At 43.1% G+C, this 19,816-nt stretch overlaps 1 protein-coding gene across 8 annotated transcripts in view; it reads left to right on the top strand.

The window, feature by feature from the left end:
* The first annotated feature begins 1,885 nt into the window (after positions 1 to 1,885).
* The window catches only part of LOC132402996 (uncharacterized), a 276,911-nt gene continuing 258,980 nt past the window's right edge, over positions 1,886 to 19,816 (top strand). For 4 of the 8 annotated variants that reach the window (XM_059986191.1, XM_059986190.1, XM_059986189.1 and 1 more), the window contains exons 1-3: positions 1,886 to 2,154; positions 6,769 to 6,924; positions 7,758 to 7,959. In XM_059986191.1, coding sequence (XP_059842174.1) covers positions 7,900 to 7,959 — 60 coding nt within the window. In that variant the 5' untranslated portion in view covers positions 1,886 to 2,154; positions 6,769 to 6,924; positions 7,758 to 7,899. Of the gene's footprint in view, positions 2,155 to 2,480; positions 2,503 to 6,768; positions 6,925 to 7,757; positions 7,960 to 19,816 lie in introns of those variants that run through there. The other 4 variants (XM_059986187.1, XM_059986186.1, XM_059986188.1 and 1 more) reach the window with 4 other exon arrangements.

Here is a 19,816-nt window from a genome sequence, read left to right as displayed (position 1 = left end):
ACATGTGATAAGACTGCACCTATATGATACGGTGAGGCATCACAGGCAAGCTTCACTGGATGATCTGGATCATAATGTGTGAGTTGGTGTATGTCTTTCACTGTTTCTAAAATGGCTATTGGATTTAATGAGCATGTCTGCAAGAAAACGAATTTCAGGATTGTACATGGTGACATTAATGTATTTTGCTGGTAACTTTACTTTTGAACTTTTTTGAACATTGTAAATCTCAAAGCTACCCAGACCTCTGTCACTCTCATCATTATCAGGCATTTCATCAATGGCGTGCAGATTAGTGCTCTTTTGAAACTGCAACTTGACTTTTTATCTTTTTCTCTTCCCTGTGCAGTCCATTTATTTTTGACTGTCAACATACACTTTGTATGTGTCTTACTTTGTTTCATTTTCTGGAAGTTTCGCCTTTAAACCTACACTGGCCTGGTGAATGTAAGCCCCTGCCACAATGGTAACACAATTTGTTCAGCCAGCAGGTTTCTGTTTTGAGGTTGCAATTTTGTTCACACCCACTTTCATTCCTGACTGCAATTCAATTGTGTCTCTGTCTGCTGTTTCCATTAAGATCATAAGGCCATAAGACATAAGGGCAGAATTAGGCTATTCAGCCCATCGAGTCTGCTCCACCATCCCATCATGGCTGATCGATCCTAAATCTCACTCAACCCCATATACTTGCCTTCTCACCATGTCCTCTGACACCCTGACCGATCAGGGATCTATCCACTTCCGCTTTCAATATACCCATGGACTTGGCCTCCACCACAGTCTGTGGCAGAGCATTCCACAGATTCACAACTCTTTGGCTAAAAAAATTCCTCTTAACCTCTGTTCTAAAAGGTCACTGCTCAATTTTGAGGCTGTGCCCTCTGATTCTGGATACCCCCACCACAGGAAACATCCTCTCTACATCCACCTTATTTAGTTCTTTCAATATTTGGTAGGTTTCAATGAGATCCCCGTACATTCTTGTAAATTCCAGTGAGACTTCTAAATTCCAGCATGTACAGGCCCAAAGCTGCTAAACGCTCCTCCGATGTTTACCCCTTCATTCCTGGAATCATCCTTGAGGATTTTCTCCCCATTTAGATAATAGTCTGCACTATTGTTCCTTTTACCAAAATGCAATATCATACATTTCCCAACACTGTATTCAATCTGCCACTTTATTGCCCATTCTTCCAATTTGTCTAAGTTCTGCTGCGACCACATTGCTTCCTCGACACTACCAACCTCTCCGCCTTTTCTTTAATGTATAACACATTATTGTACTGGTAAGTTTAATTAGCCCTGGGAAAACATTATGTATTTGCTGTGAAACTGGTATTATTTTTAGTTAGTGCTGAACCCAGGAGACTAAATATTGTTATGAGACGCTTTCAATTCTGTCACCATCCTGGCAATCCATTGTAAATCACTTCATGCCCTGGAGGGATTTGTTGCTTCATTCTTTGTATTTTGGCCAATTGTCACATCTACTCATCCATTCTGTTGGTTTGATATTGTAAGTTCCTAATGGAAATGCAACATATTTGTTTTCTCCCTCGTGTTCCTTCACAAACTAATGCTTTTCACGCGGTGAAGAAATCATGGTGAAATCTGAAAGGAAACCCACCGGAGGTCGTTGTGCCCGCACCTCCCCTTCGAGGGAGCTATCCGCATCAGTTTCTAGAATCCTGAACATGCTTCTTATTTGTAAAAGCGATGAAATATTCGAGGAAAATAACATTATAATTACCTAATCATCTTTGGATGATTTTTTTTGAAGGGTCCCAAGTGGGTTTTTGCTTTGGACACCGTTTATTGCCTAAAATGTCCTGGTTGTTCATAATTTTCACGTTGTATTAACAGTAACTGCGGTGGTGGTGGTCCTGGGGGGTGGAGTTCACGAGTATCTCTTCGAAGACGTTTCTTTTCAAGTCACCATGAGTATGGGAATGTCGACAAACAGGCGTCTCAGTAGGGGAAGGTAATCTTCGCGGAATCCGCTGGTTGCCAGGCTCCATACTACGCGCTTGTTTTGTTTTAACCACTGTAGTGTTACTGTCGCCGAAGCGATACAGCGAGCGTGCCCTGGCTTTCGGGTTTTCCGTTTAACTTTTATCAGTCGACCGGAAATGGCAGATTGTGGTTGGGAAAGTGAGTAGCACATTTACACGTTTGTTTCTGATCTCATTTGGGGGTGTCTCGACGTTCATTTTGGCCCCTTTCCGCTTGCCAATCCGTATTTGATACTGTACTCCGCTGAGGGACTTCTTCGCTTGTCCCTCAGGCGAAGAACCGGCAACCTGATACTTACCGTGGGAGATTTTCAGATTTCGTTCCTTAAGTTTTCTTTGTGGTGATTACCAACATTCATTTTTATGTATCAGATCTGTTTATATTATCTTAGGTGTATCTGTTGAGAGCAATTGTGTGCTTATTTGTAATTCTGAGCTGCACAGTCTGAAGGGGAAATTTCTTCAGTCTTTCCCCCCATATTCGCAGGTATTTGTGTGCGAAATTTAATGTTAAGAATGTACTATTTTACAACAAGATAACTTTGTATGTTGCAGGCGCTATATGTTTGGTTACATTTTTTTAATGGTTATTCAATGGGTCAGGCCGGCAATAGAAAAACACTCCAACGCCTTATTGGCATTAAAGGCGTGTTATAGTCTGTTATATGCAAAAGTTGCTTATGAAATCAGCGGCAGAGCATTACACACGACAACCACGCTTTTCTGGGCGCCAATGGAAGTTATTGGGTATTTCTCCCTGACGTGTGTGACGCGGATTGAGTTTTATAGAAAATCTACAGCGCAATACAGGTCCTTCGGCCCACAATGCCGTGCTGAACATGTACTTATCTAGAAATGTCCTCAGGTTACCCATAGCCCTCTGTTTTTCTGAGCTCCATATACCTGTCCAGGAGTCTCTTACAAGACCCTATCGTATCCGCTTCCAGCAGCCCATCACTCCCTGCGTAAAAAAAAAACTTACCCCTGACATCTCCTCTGTACCTACTTCCAAGCACCTTAAAACTGTGCCCTCTCGTGTTAGTCATTTCAATCCTGGGGAAAAAGTCTCTGACTATCCGTAGGATCAATACCTCTCATCATCTTATACACCACTATCAGGTCACCTCTCATCCCCTGCTGCTCCGAGGAGAAAAGGCCAAGTTCACTGCACCTATTCTCATTAGTGGTGCTCTCCAATCCAGGCAACATCCTTGTAAATCTCCTCTGCGTCCTTTCTATGGTTTCCACATCATTCCTGTAGTGAGCTGACCAGAACTGAGCACAGTACTCCAAGTGGAGCCTGACTAGGGTCCTATATTACTGTTAACACTACCTCTAGGCTCTTAAACTCATTCCCAAGGTTGATGAAGACCAGTGCACCATTTGCCTTCTTAACCACACAGTCAACCTGCACAGCAGCTTTGAGTGTCCTATGGACTTGGACCACAAGATCCCTCTGATCCTCCATGTGGGTATAATTTCTTTACTCAATGCATTTTGCAGGGAGAATCACCCTACTCTTCAGAAGATGTAGCTAATGGTTTGGTTGTAGTGTTGTAGCTTATTAAATTTATTTTTCAAATAGCTTATGTACACAGTTAAAGCCTGCTGTTTAAATAGCCCCATCTTACTGAGGTACAACTGATTAAACCACACATTATGAGATTAAACAATTGCAAAATTTGTTTGTGAGACCTGCTATAATTACTGTTGCCTGTCCGGCTCCGCTTGCAATTTATTGGCAGACTCCTAGTCAAGGACATGATCTGTTGATGATACAGCTGAGCCACTAGCCTTCCATAAATCATTCGAATTGCTATTTTTCCACTTGCATATGAAGTGAATAATATTAAATTTTAAGTGAAACAGTTCAGAAAAATCTTAGACATAATTTAATGTATTACTTGTATTTGTCCATGTTTAGTACATTATACTTGTTATAAATTTTACCTGGATATTTCAACCACTGGGCATACGATTGATGTTTTAGCCTTAGAAGGGGCTCTGAGATTTGGACATTGTGATCTGAAGCACTGCAGTTGTCTAGCTTTGCTGGCTAGTCTGAATTGATTAGGCATCTGTACTGATCCGATAATTTCTTTTCCTGCTAGCTTGTTTTGAAAATGCTGGTCTCCAGGTCCCAAAAATAATTTCATTGCATCTGCCTTGATTCCCAGGGGTCATTTTATCTTAAATTGACAGCCTAGCTTCAAATGTTAGCTCAATATTTACTTCAGTCTCCATAATTCCTTCATCAACATCTCTGCACTTACCTCAGCTTTTCTGCTGCTGTAACCATCATCTGTGCCTTTGATTATTTCAAATTAATCCTTACTCATCTACAGCTGAGCAAAATAGCGAGTCATCTCCTTACTGGCTGAGAATAATAGTGCGAGCATTTGTTATCCTGAACACACTTAAACCCATCTGATGCTCTGCTATCAGTGTTCTTCCTCAAAGGCTGTTCATCCATAAACTCTGTGATCATTGACGGAAATTGACCCCTAAACTAGGTTTCTTTTTCTTTTCTAAATTCCCATCTGAATTTTGAATACTTAAAGTTTCAAAGGTTCATTTTATTGTCAAAGTATGCATATACAATACAACTCTGACATTTGTCTTCTCTGAATAGCCATGAAATACCGAAAAACCATGGAATTGTTGAAAGAAAAAGACATCGACCCCCCCTCCCCACATGGGGAAAAAAGCAGAACTCACAAACCCAAACACCCCAGCCCTCCCTTGCACAAAAACTAACAGATCGCTCTGAAAACAGCAGCTAGGATGGCAAAAACCCCAAACTCCTCATTCCCTCTCTCGCAAAGAAAACCAGTGACAAAAGCATCAAACCCCCCCCCCCCCCCCCCATCCCCTCTCTCTCACACAAAAACTACCAGATTGCCAGCACAGGAAAATCACCAACAAGAACATCAAACCCCAAATCCCCAACCCTTCTCTCACATAAAAAGTAAGCTATTGCCCACCTGGCAATTGGTAAAAAGAAAGAAAACAGAACTGAAGGAGAATAATATAAACTACAGTCCAATATCGCATAAATGTCAGAATCTCTTCTTCTTGTCAGCGAGGAGAGCAGCTGCACGAAATTGGCCTCCTCTGCATTTGCCTTGATGCTTCAGTCTTCCTCAAAGCTTCAAAATGGAGTCTGTCTTGGCCCTATGCCCCATCTGTGGTTTTCTCCACGAGGCAGTCCTTCAGGGGCCAGCAGAGCAATAGGTCATTTGATCAAATTCCAAATGGCATATCACAGGCTCCAACAGTTTCTGAAACACAATCAAGACAAAAAGAATGAGTAGAAGATGGAGAGGAAGTGAAATAATTGAAGAGACAGGCTATCTTGAAGATGTCTGCCGAGGAATCGTTGTACGCTGGCATCATCTTGACCAGATAATTAATGATCTTGTTTCGCCTAACCCTGTAAATTTCCAAGATTTCTATAATAACAGTTGTACCTGTTGTATATCTCTACTTTTTCCTTGTTATTAGTGACATTAGCATCAGTAATTTGCAGTCTAATCTTCCTACTGTTCTATCTTTCAGTTATCTTTCATGATGTAACTTAAAATCCAAATCTTTAAATGCTTCCAAAGATCTAGTCTCCTCCACCCTCGCGTAGAGTTCCAGAGATTCACCACATTTTGCAAGAAGAAATTCTTACAGACCTTAGCTTTAATAACCAACGCCCCTTCACCCACTATTTAAATCCATGACAATTAGTTTGAATCTCTCTGTAGTAGGAAGGCAGAGGCAAGGAAACAGCAAGGCATTTGACAAAGTACCCCATGCAAGGCTTATTGAGAAAGTAAGGAGGCATGGGATCCAAGGGGACATTGCCTTGTGATTCCAGAACTGTCTTGCCCACAGAGAGCAAAGAGTAGTTGTAAACAGATCATATTCTGGATGGAGGTCAGTCACCAGTGGTGTGTCTCAGGGATCTGTTCTGGGACCCCTACTCTTCATGATTTTTATAAATGACCTGGATGAAGAAGTGGTTGGATGGGTTAGTAAATTTGCTGATGACACAAAGGTTGTAGCTGTTGTGGCTAGTGTGGAGGGCTGTCAGAGGTTACAGCTGGATACTAATAGCATGCAAAACTGGGCTGAGAATTGGCAGATGGAGTTCAACCCAGATAAGTGTGAGGTGGTTCATTCTGGTTGGTCACACAAAAACTAATACCCAACTTGGAGTACTGTGCTCAGTTCTAGTTGCCTCACTGCAGGAAGGATGTGGAAACCATAGAAAGGGTGCAGAGAAGATTTACAAGGATGTTGCATGGATTGGGGAGAATGCCTTGTGAGAATAGGTTGAGTGAACTTGGCCTTTTTTTTCTTGGAGCGATGGAGGATGAGAGGTGACCTGATAGAGGTGCATAAGGTGATGAGAGGCATTGATCGTGTGGATAGTCAGAGGCTTTTTCCCAGGGCTGAAATGGCTAGCACAAGAGGGCACAGTTTTAAGGTGCTTGGAAGTAGGTACAGAGGAGATGTCAAGGTTAAGTTTTTTATGCAGAGAATGCTGAGTGCATAGAATGGGCTGTGGGTGATGGTGGTGGAGGCAGATACAATAGTCTTTACAGAGACTCCTGAACAGGTATATAGAGGTATAAAATAGGGGGCTATGGGTAACCCTAGGTAATTTTTCAGGTAAGGATATGTTCGGCTCAGGATTATGGACCGAAGGGCCTGTATTGTGTTTCTGCCCTGACATACCCCATTTATATCTTGTATGTTTCAGTAAGATCACCCTCTTCCTTCCAAACTCAAAATAATAGAACTTAATAAGAAGGATGTGAAAGCCTTGGAAAGAATGAAGAAATTATTCACTGGAATAACTTCAAGGAAAAGAGATAACAGTTTATTGAATCGTACAAAACGTATGACATGAAAGAAGGTAATTCAGTTTATTGTATACAATGGTATAGAATATATTGAATAAACTAGGATTCTTCTTGATGCAAGATTAAGAAGAACTTTGATGAAGGCTTGCAAGGTCATGGCAGGTTACAGAAGCCATTTCCACCAGCAGATGTTTCATGGGCCAAGTAACACACATTTAAACTGCCAAAGGGAAGAACCACAGAGGAAACTTGAGGAAAATATTTTCTTTACAGGGAAACCAGTTGTAATCTGATTGGTGTGGTAGACGGGAAATCAGTCAGGTCTTTTGAAGTGGGATTGGATAAGGACTTGAAGCAAAATAACTGCATAGCTGGAGAGAGAAAGAGAGAGGGGAATGAGTCTGAAAGGATTTCTCTGCAACAAGCTGGCAAAGACTTAGTTAGGCAAATGATCTCTTCTTGTGCTACAACAATTCCACAATTCTTTATGACCATTCTGAAGGCTGATATCAGTATTAATGGTAATGCAATAACGGGGTTATTATTTTTTCTTGTCCTTTATTTTGGAAATGTAAATCCTGATTCTGGTTGTAGTATGGCTTTCTTCTTACTCAGATACATATCAAGGTGGTTGAATTTTACTGTCTTTAATTGGCATAATAAACCATTGGTTATGGCCAAGTAGGTTAAAGCATTTGCTCATAAATGCTACCTCAGGATCAATAAGCATGAGCTTGTTTGAAATTCTTGTTTCTCCTTTGACATCCATATTCTGTGAATAAAAGAAATTTGCTTGCTGTGAATAATAATGGTTTTTGATTTTTTTCCAGCTATGAGCAATAATATTAATTCTGTAAATCATATTCACTTTCTATTTTATTGACAGTCACCTGCTGTTACTTCTTTATCTGTGAACACCGTATATTAGCACAGAAACTAAGTGTGTACAAAGTGGATAAGGAGCATTTCACTTCTGCCTGAAAACCTATTTTCATACTCTTTGAATGTAAGGATACTGGAATACCAACATGCAGAATCAGCATAGGAATTCCACTGCTGAGAACATGACTGGAATATACCTTGGAGTGGTATGTTTTGTTTACTTTCAATTATAGAATAAACTGTGTGATATTTTGGTGTGTTAATACAGACTGTTAATGACTGTAATTACATAAAGGATTATTGTGCTATTGTGACACCTTTTAATTTGTTCCTTGAGACTTGTCCCAAACTTGTTTTGCAGTTACATTGCCGCTTGCACCTATCAATTTGCCAAAGATCTGCTGCTTTTCTTTATGGGAGGTTACTAAGCACAGGTTTGTGCTACATTTTCCATGTTACAATAATGGTTACACTTCAAAAAAAGTATTTCATTGATGGTTGAGATATGTGGACATCACGAGGTGATGACAGGTGCTCTGTAACTGAAGTCTTTCTCATTGAAATTTATATTTAAAACTATAGAAGGAGTGACAAGTTAAGATGTTGTGAAATTTAGTAGATTGTGATGGATTATACAGTGGTGGAGTCTTTGTCATAAAGGTCAGGAATAAATAATGTAGAAAGGTGTTGGTGTGTGGAATGCATCAGGGAATGTCTAAAGTTTAATCTCATGGAATGCATCAGGCAACGTCTAAGGTTTTATTTCAAGCAGGCTTGAGCAATATGCTGTAGTTAGAAGGGGTGCAAAGAGAGGTAATGATAAATATGAGGAGACACTAAGGATGCTGGCATTGCTGATTATGGAAGTAAATAGGATCCAGGGAGAAGGAAAGGAAGATGGGAAGAGGGCAAACAAGGTGGTGGTTATAATCGTTGACAGTCCATTATAACAGAAGCATATATGAACATAAAGATCAGAAACAACAAAGCTATCAAGGAATGTTAATATGCCACAAATCTGTTTGATGATCACAGGTGACTCATTCACTAGGAAAGAAATAGGAAATGTTAATATAAACTATTAAAAGTAATAATTTGAGGACCCTTGCTCTGAATGTTACAAATTGAAATAAGCATTATTATGATATATTCAATTAGAAAGAAGGATTCGGGAGATATTAGGGACATTTAAGAGACTCCTAGGCACATAGATGAAAGAACATTGGAGGGTTGGGGCTATGTAACCTATCGAACTAATGGAAAGGTTAATATTGACTGTAGAGTAAGTTAAAAGGTCAGCCCAACATTGTGGACTGAAGGGAATATATTATGCTGTACTATACTGATTCTATAGAAAAGAGGAAGATGAACCATTTGTGGTTAACTAGAGGTGGAGGAAAACTATTAAATGAAGAACACAATAGATTCTGCAGATGCTAGAAATCTAGAGCAACACAAACTGAGGGAGGAGGTGAATGGGCAGGTGTTGTATTTCTCTTGCTTGCAGGGGCATGTGCTAGGAGGCAGAATATTGAGGAGGGACGAATGGACAAAGGAATCATTGAGGGAACGATCCCTGTGGAAGGTGGAGTGGGGGGAAGGTAAAGGCGCATTTGGTGGTCGGATCCCACTGAAGATGGCAGAAGTTGCGGGTGATGATTTGTCGGATGGGGAGGTTCATGGTGTGGTTGGTGAGGACAAAAGGAGCTCTATCCCTGTTAATGTGATGGGAAGATGGGGTGAGCTTGGAGGTCTGGGAATTGGAACAGCTGTGAGTGAGGATGACATCAGTGGTGGAAAAAGGGAAACCCTGTTCTTTGAAGAAGCAGGAAATCTCTGATGTCCTGGAAAGGAAAGCCTCATGCTGTAATCAGATGCAGCGGAGACAAAGGAGCTGAGGAAAGGAGAAAGCACTTTTACAGGAGATGGGGAAAGAGGTATCGTCAAGGTCGCCCTGGGAATTGGTAGGTTCATAAAAGATGTCAGTGGACAGTTTGTCTCCAGAGATGGAGACAGAGAAATTGAGAAAAGGGAGAGAAGTGTCAGAAATAGAATCAGAAGTGAATTTAACAACAGAGTGGAAATTGGAGGCAAAGTTGATGAAATTGACAAGCTCAGCATGGGTGCTGGAAGCAGCATAATGGAATTGCAAAAGTAATGCAGAAAGATTTGGGGAGCATTTCCAGTGATGGCTTGGAATATGGACTATTCCACGTAGCAGTCCTAGCTGGGGCACATGACTCCCTCTTGAGGTTGGAGAAAGTGGAAGGATTCTAGGAAAAATTATTGAGTGTGAGGACCACTTTTACCAGAAGCAAGAGTGTGGTGGTGGAGGGGAGCTAGTTAGTTTATCGCCTGCAGGTTCGAGGAGGAGAGAGAAATGCTGGTTGAGCCAGTTGATGGCTTGTCAATAATTAGAGGTGAGAAGATTCAGAGAAGGTGTCCAAGATGAGGAGGAAGGTTGTAGAAGGGGTCTTGGGTATTGCCAAAGAATTGGGCTCAGTGTTGGAGGTGATGGAAGAAGAGCTTGGTATCATGGTTGTGGAAATGGGAACAATGGAAGAAGAGCTTGTCATTGTGGCGGTGTAGAAGGAGGCAATGGAAGAAGAGCTTAGGGATGTGGTAACCGAAATCAAGAACCAAAAGCCAGAAAACTTGGGCTTCTTCACCAACCAGCAGCAGGAACCTGAAAAGCTAATGAGGAGGAAGGACATTCTTTATGAGAGAAAATTGGCAAGTAATATCAAAACAAACAGCAAGGGTTTCCATGGATATATGAAAATAAAGACGTTAGTTAAGGTATGTGTGGAACTCCTAGAGAGTGAGATTGGGGAATTAATAACAAGAAAGAAATGGCAGGTAATTTTAAACCAATTACTTCCATGAGTCTTACTATGGAGACTTGTAATTATCCCAAATATAATACGTGGACTAGTCTGAATATAAGAGATGTAACAGTCATATCAGAGGATGCGACAGCTCTCAGGGAAGCAAGAAACGCGTTTTCCTGCTCCATCAGGAAGGCGAAATGGGAGCAGTCTCAGAGAATTTATAGCCACTTCTGCAATACCAGAGACGTGATGCACATGTGACAGGGAATTAAGAGGATTACAGACTACAGGTTTACTTTGTGCATCAGTGACCAGGATACTTTATTTGCTGAGAGGCTGAATGTCTTCTGTGCCCAGTTTGGACATAACAAATTGCTGGCAAAGAAGGCACCCCTCCCCACAGGGGAGCAGACACTCCGTCTTGCTGAAGCTGAGGTGAGGAAGACCCTGGCCAGAGACAACCCATGCAAAGCTGTGGAGCCTGATAATATACCGGGTCATGTTCAGAAAGGCTGTGCAGCTCAGCTGATGGATATATTCAACATCTCTGGAACAATCCATTGCCCCTCGGTTTTCAAGGTGGCCACCATCATTCCAGTGCCAAAGAAGGCAACAGTAACCTGCCTAAATGACTATCATCTGGTGGCATTCACATCAACCATTATGAAGTGCTTTGAGCAGCTGGTCATGGAGCACATTACAGCCATTCTCCCAGTTATACTGGACCCTTTCCAGTTCACTTATTGCTCAAATTGATCCTTGGATGATGCAAAGGCCTCTGCCCTCCACTCTGTCCTGTCCCATATGCCAGCTCTCATATGCCAGACTGCTGGTTATAGACTTCAGTCCTGTGTACAACACCACCATACCCCAGAAACTGGTGGGGAAACTGTCCTCACTGTATCTCAACACCTCCCTCTGCAATTGGTCACTGGACTTCTTAACAGTAAGGCCACAGTCTGTCAGTGTGGGCATCAATGTCTCTCATCTCATTACGTTGAACACTGGCTGTGTGCTTGGCCCACTACCGTTCACACTGCTGATGCACGACTGTGTCGCAGGATCCAGCTCAAACTGTGTCATCATGTTTGCGGATGACACAACAGTGGTTGGCCTTATCAAGATTGGTGATGAGGCAGAGTACCGAGAGGAAGTGGAGCGGCTGGTGGATTGGTGTGAGAAGAACAACTGAAGCCTGAATGTGGAGAAGACAAAGGAAATCATTGTGGCCTTCTGGAAGGTGCAGATAAACGTTCCCTCAACGAATACATGGCTCCTCGGTTGCGAGAATTAACTGCACCAAGTTCCTGGGAGCTCATATCATGGATGACCATACCTGGACCCTGAGTATCCCGTCCTTGAACAAGAAGGGACAGAAGCGCCTCCATTTCATAAGAAACACCATTGAGAGCGTCCTGGTAAGTTGCATCTCCATCTGGTATGAGAGCAGCAGAGCATCAGATCAGAAGTCCCTACAAAGGACCATGAGAACACCTGAGAGGATCATAGGGGTCTCCTTTCCATCCATCGGGGATATTTATCAGGAGCGCTGTGTATACAGGGTCCTTAGTATTATTAAGGATCCCACCCATCCATCCAGCATCTTCTTTGACTTTTTATCATCAGGTTGGAGACTCTGATGCATAAAAACAAGAACGGTCAGGATGAGAAACTGTTTCTTCCCCCCCCACAGGCCATTAGGCTTCTGAACTTCCTGCCACATCGTATTTGAAGTGTTACTGGTTAATCTGTTCTGTACCTTACAATATTTAATATCAATGCACTTTAGTTTGTTATTTATGTGTGATTCATCTGCAGATTTTATCCTTAGCTTCATAAGTTGTCGTGTATTATGTGTTTTATACCCTGGTTCCAAGAAACATTTTCTCATTTCTATATACATTATGCGGTTATATATGTATCTCAGTGGTCCCCAACCACCGGGCCGCGGACTGGTACCGGACCGCAAAGCATGTGCAAGGAATCAATATGATTTGGAGATATGAAACTATATGAGCCAGCTGCACCTTTCCTCATTCCCTGTCATGCCTACTGTTGAATCTGAACGCATGCGACGTCATCAGTCGCCTATATACAGTGAAACGTTCGTGCCAGGGATTACTAGTTGGCTTCTGGTAACTGACCGCCTTGTGCGGCTGGTAAGAAGTGCCATTGCTACTGGCCTGGAGCGCGGACAGATGGGCGCCGCCTCTAAACCTATTTAGCACACCGAATGTTCGTGAGGAACCCGGTGCTAAAATATTCACAGGCGACCTAGTTCGGGCTCAGGGTTACGTAAGTATCAGAGCAGCTACCTCGCTGCGATCTACTGAAATTCATCCCTTCAGCCAAACTTTTGTCGGCCGATAGATCCTACCTACCGGGGGGGGGGGGGGGGTGCTGGTGGGTGGCAGGCGCGCGCCCTGTCGCACTCCTCCTCGCTCTCCGGACTGCAACTGCCGCAGCCCCGGCACGGGACCTTCAGCCCTTACCTTGTCCTCTCACCCCACCCACGACCAACCGCACCTGTCTGAGGCATCTGGTGGCGGGCTGGCGGGAGGATGGAGTTCGGGCCCAGAGGCTGTCTAATGAGGCAATGAAGCCCTCAAAACTGCTTCTGCACCTTGAGTCCAAGCACCCTACACTTAGACAAACCTGTTGAGTTTTTTGAGCACAAAAAGTGAGCAAGCAGGACAGAAGCAAGTGCTGAGAGCCACAAAAACTAAATTGCAGAATAGACTGGAATTAAGGAACCCCCTTCTAGTATTGCTGTCTCCCATCACCCCTCGATGTTGCAGGGAAACAAGGCCAGGGCTCCCACTGATTCAGTGATATTGGTGTGTTGCAAAGATTTTATATGTTCATACGAGGAAAATATGCACTGTGTGTTTAATATCCAAATATTACTTACAACGTTATGATGCTATTGACTTATAAGTGAGTTATAATTGACATATCACTATGTTCATGCAAGGAAAATACGTGCTGTGTGTTTAATATTAAATTTGTCAGATAAACCCTTTTAGAAACAAAATTGAGTGTATTAGCCACTTATAAGTGACTTATAGTTGACTTATCACCTATATTCCGATTGGGATTAACACCCCCACCCCCCGTCCCCTGTTGGTCGGTCCGCAAGAATATTGTCAATATTAAACTGGTCCGCAGAGCAAAAAAATGTTGGTGACCCCTGATGTACCTTGTTAAATGACAATAAACGACTTATGGGGTCATGATTTGGCAGATACAATAGAGAGAGGTGTTTAAGAGACTGTTAGAAAGGCATATGGATATGCAGAGAATGGCGAGAGATGGTCCATGTGCATGCAGAAGAGATTGGGTATCATTAGCTTTATTAGTTTAGCACCACACCATGGGCTAAAAGTCAAGTTCCAGTGCTTTGCTGTTTTACATTTTATTAGAAACCAAGTATTGGGAAAAAAAAACGAATGGACTAAAGACAGCCAAATCAGTAAGACTTAATGGTTGGCATCCAAAGGGTTTAAAGCTGGGCTCCCAACCTGCAGTCCCTGGACCCCTTGCCTAATGGGATTGGTCTATGACATTAAAAAAAAGGTTCGAACTCTGGTTTAATGGAAATGGCTGTAGAGACAGTTGAAAATTTTCAAAACTTACTGAGTTCTGGGAGGGTACCAGTAGACTGGAAATCCACCAAACCTTCTTGAAAAAGGGAACGGGAAAAAGTGTGAACTGTGAGTCCATTATGCAGTACATCTATTGGTGGCCAGATGAAAGTATCTTTAAACAAGGAAGACATGGGTAGCCGTTTTGAGAAGTTTTATGTAATCAATACTATTTACAATTTGCATCACAGCTTATGTGAGGTAAAGCTGACCTGAGACTCAGGATGGCTGGCATTTACAGGATTCTGTGAATACAGAGCAGCATGTATCAGCCAGACAGGATGCAAGGTGGAAACCCATATGTAGGAGCTCAGATCATGTATCTGTTTGTGTTGCCCAGAGAAACTGACGGTGGCAGAGCATGCATTCACAGTGACCATGTCGTGGTTACTTGAAATGACCTGGAGACACAGACAATTCTTCAAGAAAATTAAACCTTTATTTGCAAACAAAGGCTGAGGCAATCAATGAATTTGTCACCGAAAGCCCACCGAGCTCCGGTGTACAGCATTCTTTATAGTAATTTCTTATTTCAGTTACATTTCGGGTTCATCGCCATACCCAATCGAGTTTTAATTGCATATCATCTATATATGAATTAAGTAATCGCTTTTGCCTAGCCCGCGGTGCGCCACCATTATGTTTCACCCGTTCGCATTGGGACCTTATTCTTTGCCAAGATTATGTTTTCCAGACAACCTCCCTCACATTACATTCCTGCTCGCAGCATCCTGTCTGCCACCGTTATCTCGTACTAAACGAAGGCTGAGTGTAATACATGGGATACATCTCAGCTAATAGTGCTGCTAAACAAACAGGTGTTCTGTAAGTGCCATAATATGCAGCTAAAAGAGTACAAAGTATCTAGTGAAAACAACACATAACAAAATGTGTCTAGAAAATAATACATATTAATATTCGGTACCTAGACGTGATTACATAGTATAGTAACTAGCTAATACATAGTGATTATATTTCAAGTATATATACAGTGGTTATGAGTGGTTATGTCAGGTATATTTCTCAATATAATCCACCCTTTGAGACACACAGGGTCTCACACAGAAAGAGAACACTCAGAGGCCGTGCACCAAAGCCAAAATAAAGTTCAGCATTTTAATCCCAAATCTGGGTCAACTACAATTTCCATACTCGGAGCTCAAAATGATCTCTCTCTGTTATCCTAGGCTGCTGAGCCAAAAACCTGTCCCTCCGTAGCTGAGACAGGAAAAAAGACTCAGACACCCTTACAGACTAGTGTCCACATCATTAACACCTTCCAGTCCGCTTGGTGCATCGTGCAGACTGTAACAGTATATCATCAGCTTTTCTCCTTGTCTAGGGCCAGATTCAACAATTTCCAGGAGCATCGGGAATTGTTTTGCTGTCGCACGCATTATCAAAGTCTTGAGACATGGAAGAAAACAGCACAGAATAAATGCACAACTTATCAGCACAATGCCTGCAGTCATTGCCAATTTAGTCAGCCACGCACCCCATCCCCCTAGTTTGCTTTCTAACCAGTCAAACCACTGATGCCCAAATCCTGCATTCTGTTTGACCTCCTTCCGCAGATCCTTTAATTTATTCATTGCTCTGATGAAAGACCCTTCTGGGCTAGTATTGTTCGGTATGAAAGTGCAGCATTGATCTCCAAACATCACACATACCCCCCCCTTTTTCTGCCAAAAGCCAATCCAGTACCTGTCTGTTTTGCCACGCCATCCTGCTAGTTGCACCCAGCTGTGCCCTAAGGCCTCCAGTGCATCATCAGTGTAGTTGATGAACCTCTGTTGATTGTAGTATATATAATTTATCCATTCAACATTTTTACTTACCCCTATCACAGGAATGAGAGCTTCCCAGCCTGCAACAATCTCATTCCGCACCTTGAATTCGTTAGGTATACCTCTCGGCTGTCCTATACTGTCAATCCGGATTGTCGGGTTAGGTTCATATTTTCTCTTCCGCCGTAGCAGTGTCTGCTGCTCAGGGAAGTTAGCATTGGACTGTACTTCAGGGGACATTATAACTTCCTGAAGCAGCATGACTCGCGTACATGTTCCTGCCCAATTGAGGGGGAGCGTAGATCTCAGACCTCCTTCCTGTCCACACAGCCACCAAGTGTCTGCTATTGGGATAGTCTGAGAGTCCATTGCACCCTCAGGAGGAGGGGTACCCATTATGTGTTTTTTACCTGAGGTGACATCCCACGTCTGAGTGCAGTTGCCTTGGAAATGGCCAACTGGGTGAATGCCCACCCGCATGAAACATTCACAATTCCGATGACCCTGCATCATAAGTTGTTCCTGCATAGGTGTTTTGGCTCCTTTTATTTATAGCCCAGGGTCTACTATAATTACAGTGATAGGCAAGCTTGTTTTAGTCAAAATGCGAGGACGCCTGATATAGCATACACCAATATGGGCACATGGGTGCATTGTTCAGACAGTTTCTATAACAGGGATCAGTGTTAACACAGATCCTCATGTAACAAGTCCTAGCACTGACTGGACCAGGGCATCGTTGCTCACATCGCTCCCTGTGTTCCCTATGCCACTGCACACAAGTGGAAGAACTATAAGGCATGGGGACTAATTGCTGCGCAGGGTTTGCCCTTGAGCACAGGTAGCAATTCTGTTTTTCCATCGTGCTTGCTGTATACATTGCCCATTGGTACCATGTGTTCTCTTGTGACAAAACGGTGTGTGTGCTACTTCTCTTATTGCGTGCTCCCAAGTTTCCCAGGGTTACATCATTCCCATGCCATATCCTCCATGTTGATGGATTCCAAATCTGCGCTATAGTAGGCAGGTGTGTTATCCTGTGGGGCAAAACTGCTTGTACCCAAACCATCCCCATTATCTGGAGGAATACTACTATCCCCAACTTCATTCCCAGAGTCATCAGAACTACCAAAGACCTCCCTTACTACCTGGTCAAATTCCTGTGCTGCAGTGTCGGCTTCTTGATCCTCCAGGCTGGCCTCTGCAGTCTGCTCCTCTTCACCACTTACCCCGGGTTCCGCCTCTGACTGTACCTGCGGAACTGCCTTAGTGTAGTGGTTGAGATGATACCAAGTGGAATGCCCTTCCACCTGAACCGCCGTGGGTGATGCCTTGATTACCGTGAAAGGCCCTTCCCTTCTTGGTTCGTTCCACTTCCTTCGAAACGCTCGCATGTAGACCTGATCTCCCGGTTGGATTGGTCCTTCCCTTTGGACCGTCTCCGGCTCTTTCTGTTTTTCCTGTGTATAAATAGACTGATGTATCATAGTTAATTGCCGCATGTATTGTCTTAGTTCAAGTTCTAATTGCTCTAAACTGGGTCCCTTATTTGGTCCTCTCCATTGGGGCACTGGCATGGGCCTTCCAGTTAGCATTTCATGTGGTGTCAAGCATGTTACCCGATTACTCTGCATACGGTAACTCATTAATGCTAACGGTAATGCATCAACCCAATTTAGTCTAGTCTCTGCACAAATTTTGTTCAGCTTGGCCTTCAGAGTGCCATTGATTCTTTCCACCATGCCCTGTGACTGTGGGTGGTACACACATCCAAACCTTTGTTTTATTCTCAGTACTTGTAATACCAATTTGACCACCCTTTGGATGAAGGCCGAACCGTTATCCGAGGTATTCCAAATCTGGGGATCACTTCATTTGTCAGGAACTTTACCACTGTTCCTGCCCCTTGATCTTTCGAGGGTACTGCCTCTACCCATCTGCTGAACCTGTCAATTACCATCAGAATATATCTTTTCCCTCTTACCGTCTTTATCGTATCTACGTAGTCGATCACCAGATGTCGAAATGGTCCTTCAGGCACAGGTATGTGACCTATTGGGGTTGTAATCCCCTTTCGAAAGTTATCCTGTGCACAAACCTCACACTGTGCTAGAATATAGTCTACTGAAGCCTGTAAGTAAGGCGACCAGAAACCATCCTTTTTTATTTTCCTTATTACTTCCCCCCTTGCACAATGGTCCACTCCATGTGCTTCTGAAATTAGGATAGTCAACAAAGGAGTAGGTGCTACCCACAAACCATCCTCCGTGCTCCACAGGCCTTCTGAGTTCTGCTTGGCCCCCCGTCGCCTCCACATTGTCTGTTCTGCCAACGTTGCCCTACCTTGCATTTCAACCATGTCCTCTAGCATGGGTTCTGGCTCTAGGCTTACCTGGGATGCAATAACAGCCGATGTACACCCAGGCTGCTTCGTCCGCAGCTTGATTTCCTTTGGTTATCACATCATTCCCTTTCTTATGTGCCTGGCATTTCACTATAGCCAGTGCTTGGGGTTTCATAAGTGCTTTTATTAAGTCTGAAATTTGCTGACAATGTTGAATGGGGTCTCCATTACTTTTCCTAAAACCTCTCTGTTTCCACACTGCCCCAAACAGATGACACACCCCGTGGGCATATGCCGAATCAGTGTAAATGTCTACTTTCTCACCTGCCATCATCTCACATGCTGCTGTTGAAGCCTTGAGTTCTGCTAATTGAGCGGAGCACAGTTGTGGACAAGCTTCCACTCTGATGATCTTAAAACTTGACTGGTCCTGCTGTACTACTGAGAATCCTGCATGATTTCCATCATAATCCCTATAACAAGAACCATCTACAAACAGAACCTTTTTATCCGAATCCTCTAGTGGCTCTGACCGTAAATCTGCTCTCAGCTTGGCAAATGTCATCGTTTTCCCTGCACAATCATGGGGTTCCCCTTCACAGCTCAAAGGGACATAATCGGCTACGTTACTGGTGGTACATCTTTGTATGGTTACATCTGGAAATGTCAACAGCATCTGATACACTGCTATCCTGGCTGGTGTTAACACAAATTTCCCTCTATCCAGCAATTCTGCTACCTTGTGGTGTGTGTACAGTATCACAGGATAACCCATAGTTACAGATGATGCCTTCTCATATGCATAGTACAGTGCTGCCAATCCCTGATAACAAGGTGGATACCCCTGGGCCACCTCGTCCAGTTTTGCACTGTAGTACGCTATTGGCTGCTTCACTTTCCCTGTACCAGTCACTTGTGTCAGCACTGCTGCGGCATAGCCTTCCCGTCGATTAGATATATACAAATGGAAAACCTTTTCATAGTCAGGTAATGCTAATGCTGGGGCTGACTGCAATTCCTGTTTAATAGTATTGAAAGCTATCTCTGCCTCCTCATTCCACTGCAAGCTAATTCTCAAATTGGTATGGCCTGCTTCCTTCATTATCTTCCTCAGTGGTGCTACAATCTCAGCATATTCTCCAATCCAGTCTGAGCTATATCCTGTCATTCCTAAAAACGTCATCATCTGCCCTACTGTTTGGGGCTTTGGAGCTTTCGTTATCGCCTCAATCTGACTCGACACTACTGCCTTTACGCCTTTAGATACCAGCCTTCCTAAATATTCCACCTGCTGCTTACAAAATTGCAGTATTTTCCTAGATACCTTATGTCCTCCATACGCCAGTTTCTCTAGAAGTATCACAGTATCCCGTTCACACTGCTCCTCACTTTCAGAGTAAATCAACAAATCATCCACATACTGTATCAGTGTGCTTTCCAGCCAAATGCCATCCAAA

Source organism: Hypanus sabinus, chromosome 12 (genome assembly GCF_030144855.1).
Source record: "Hypanus sabinus isolate sHypSab1 chromosome 12, sHypSab1.hap1, whole genome shotgun sequence".
Classification (NCBI taxonomy): domain Eukaryota; kingdom Metazoa; phylum Chordata; class Chondrichthyes; order Myliobatiformes; family Dasyatidae; genus Hypanus; species Hypanus sabinus.
Note: the sequence above shows the minus strand (reverse complement) of the source record. Positions and strands in the feature narration are given on the sequence as shown.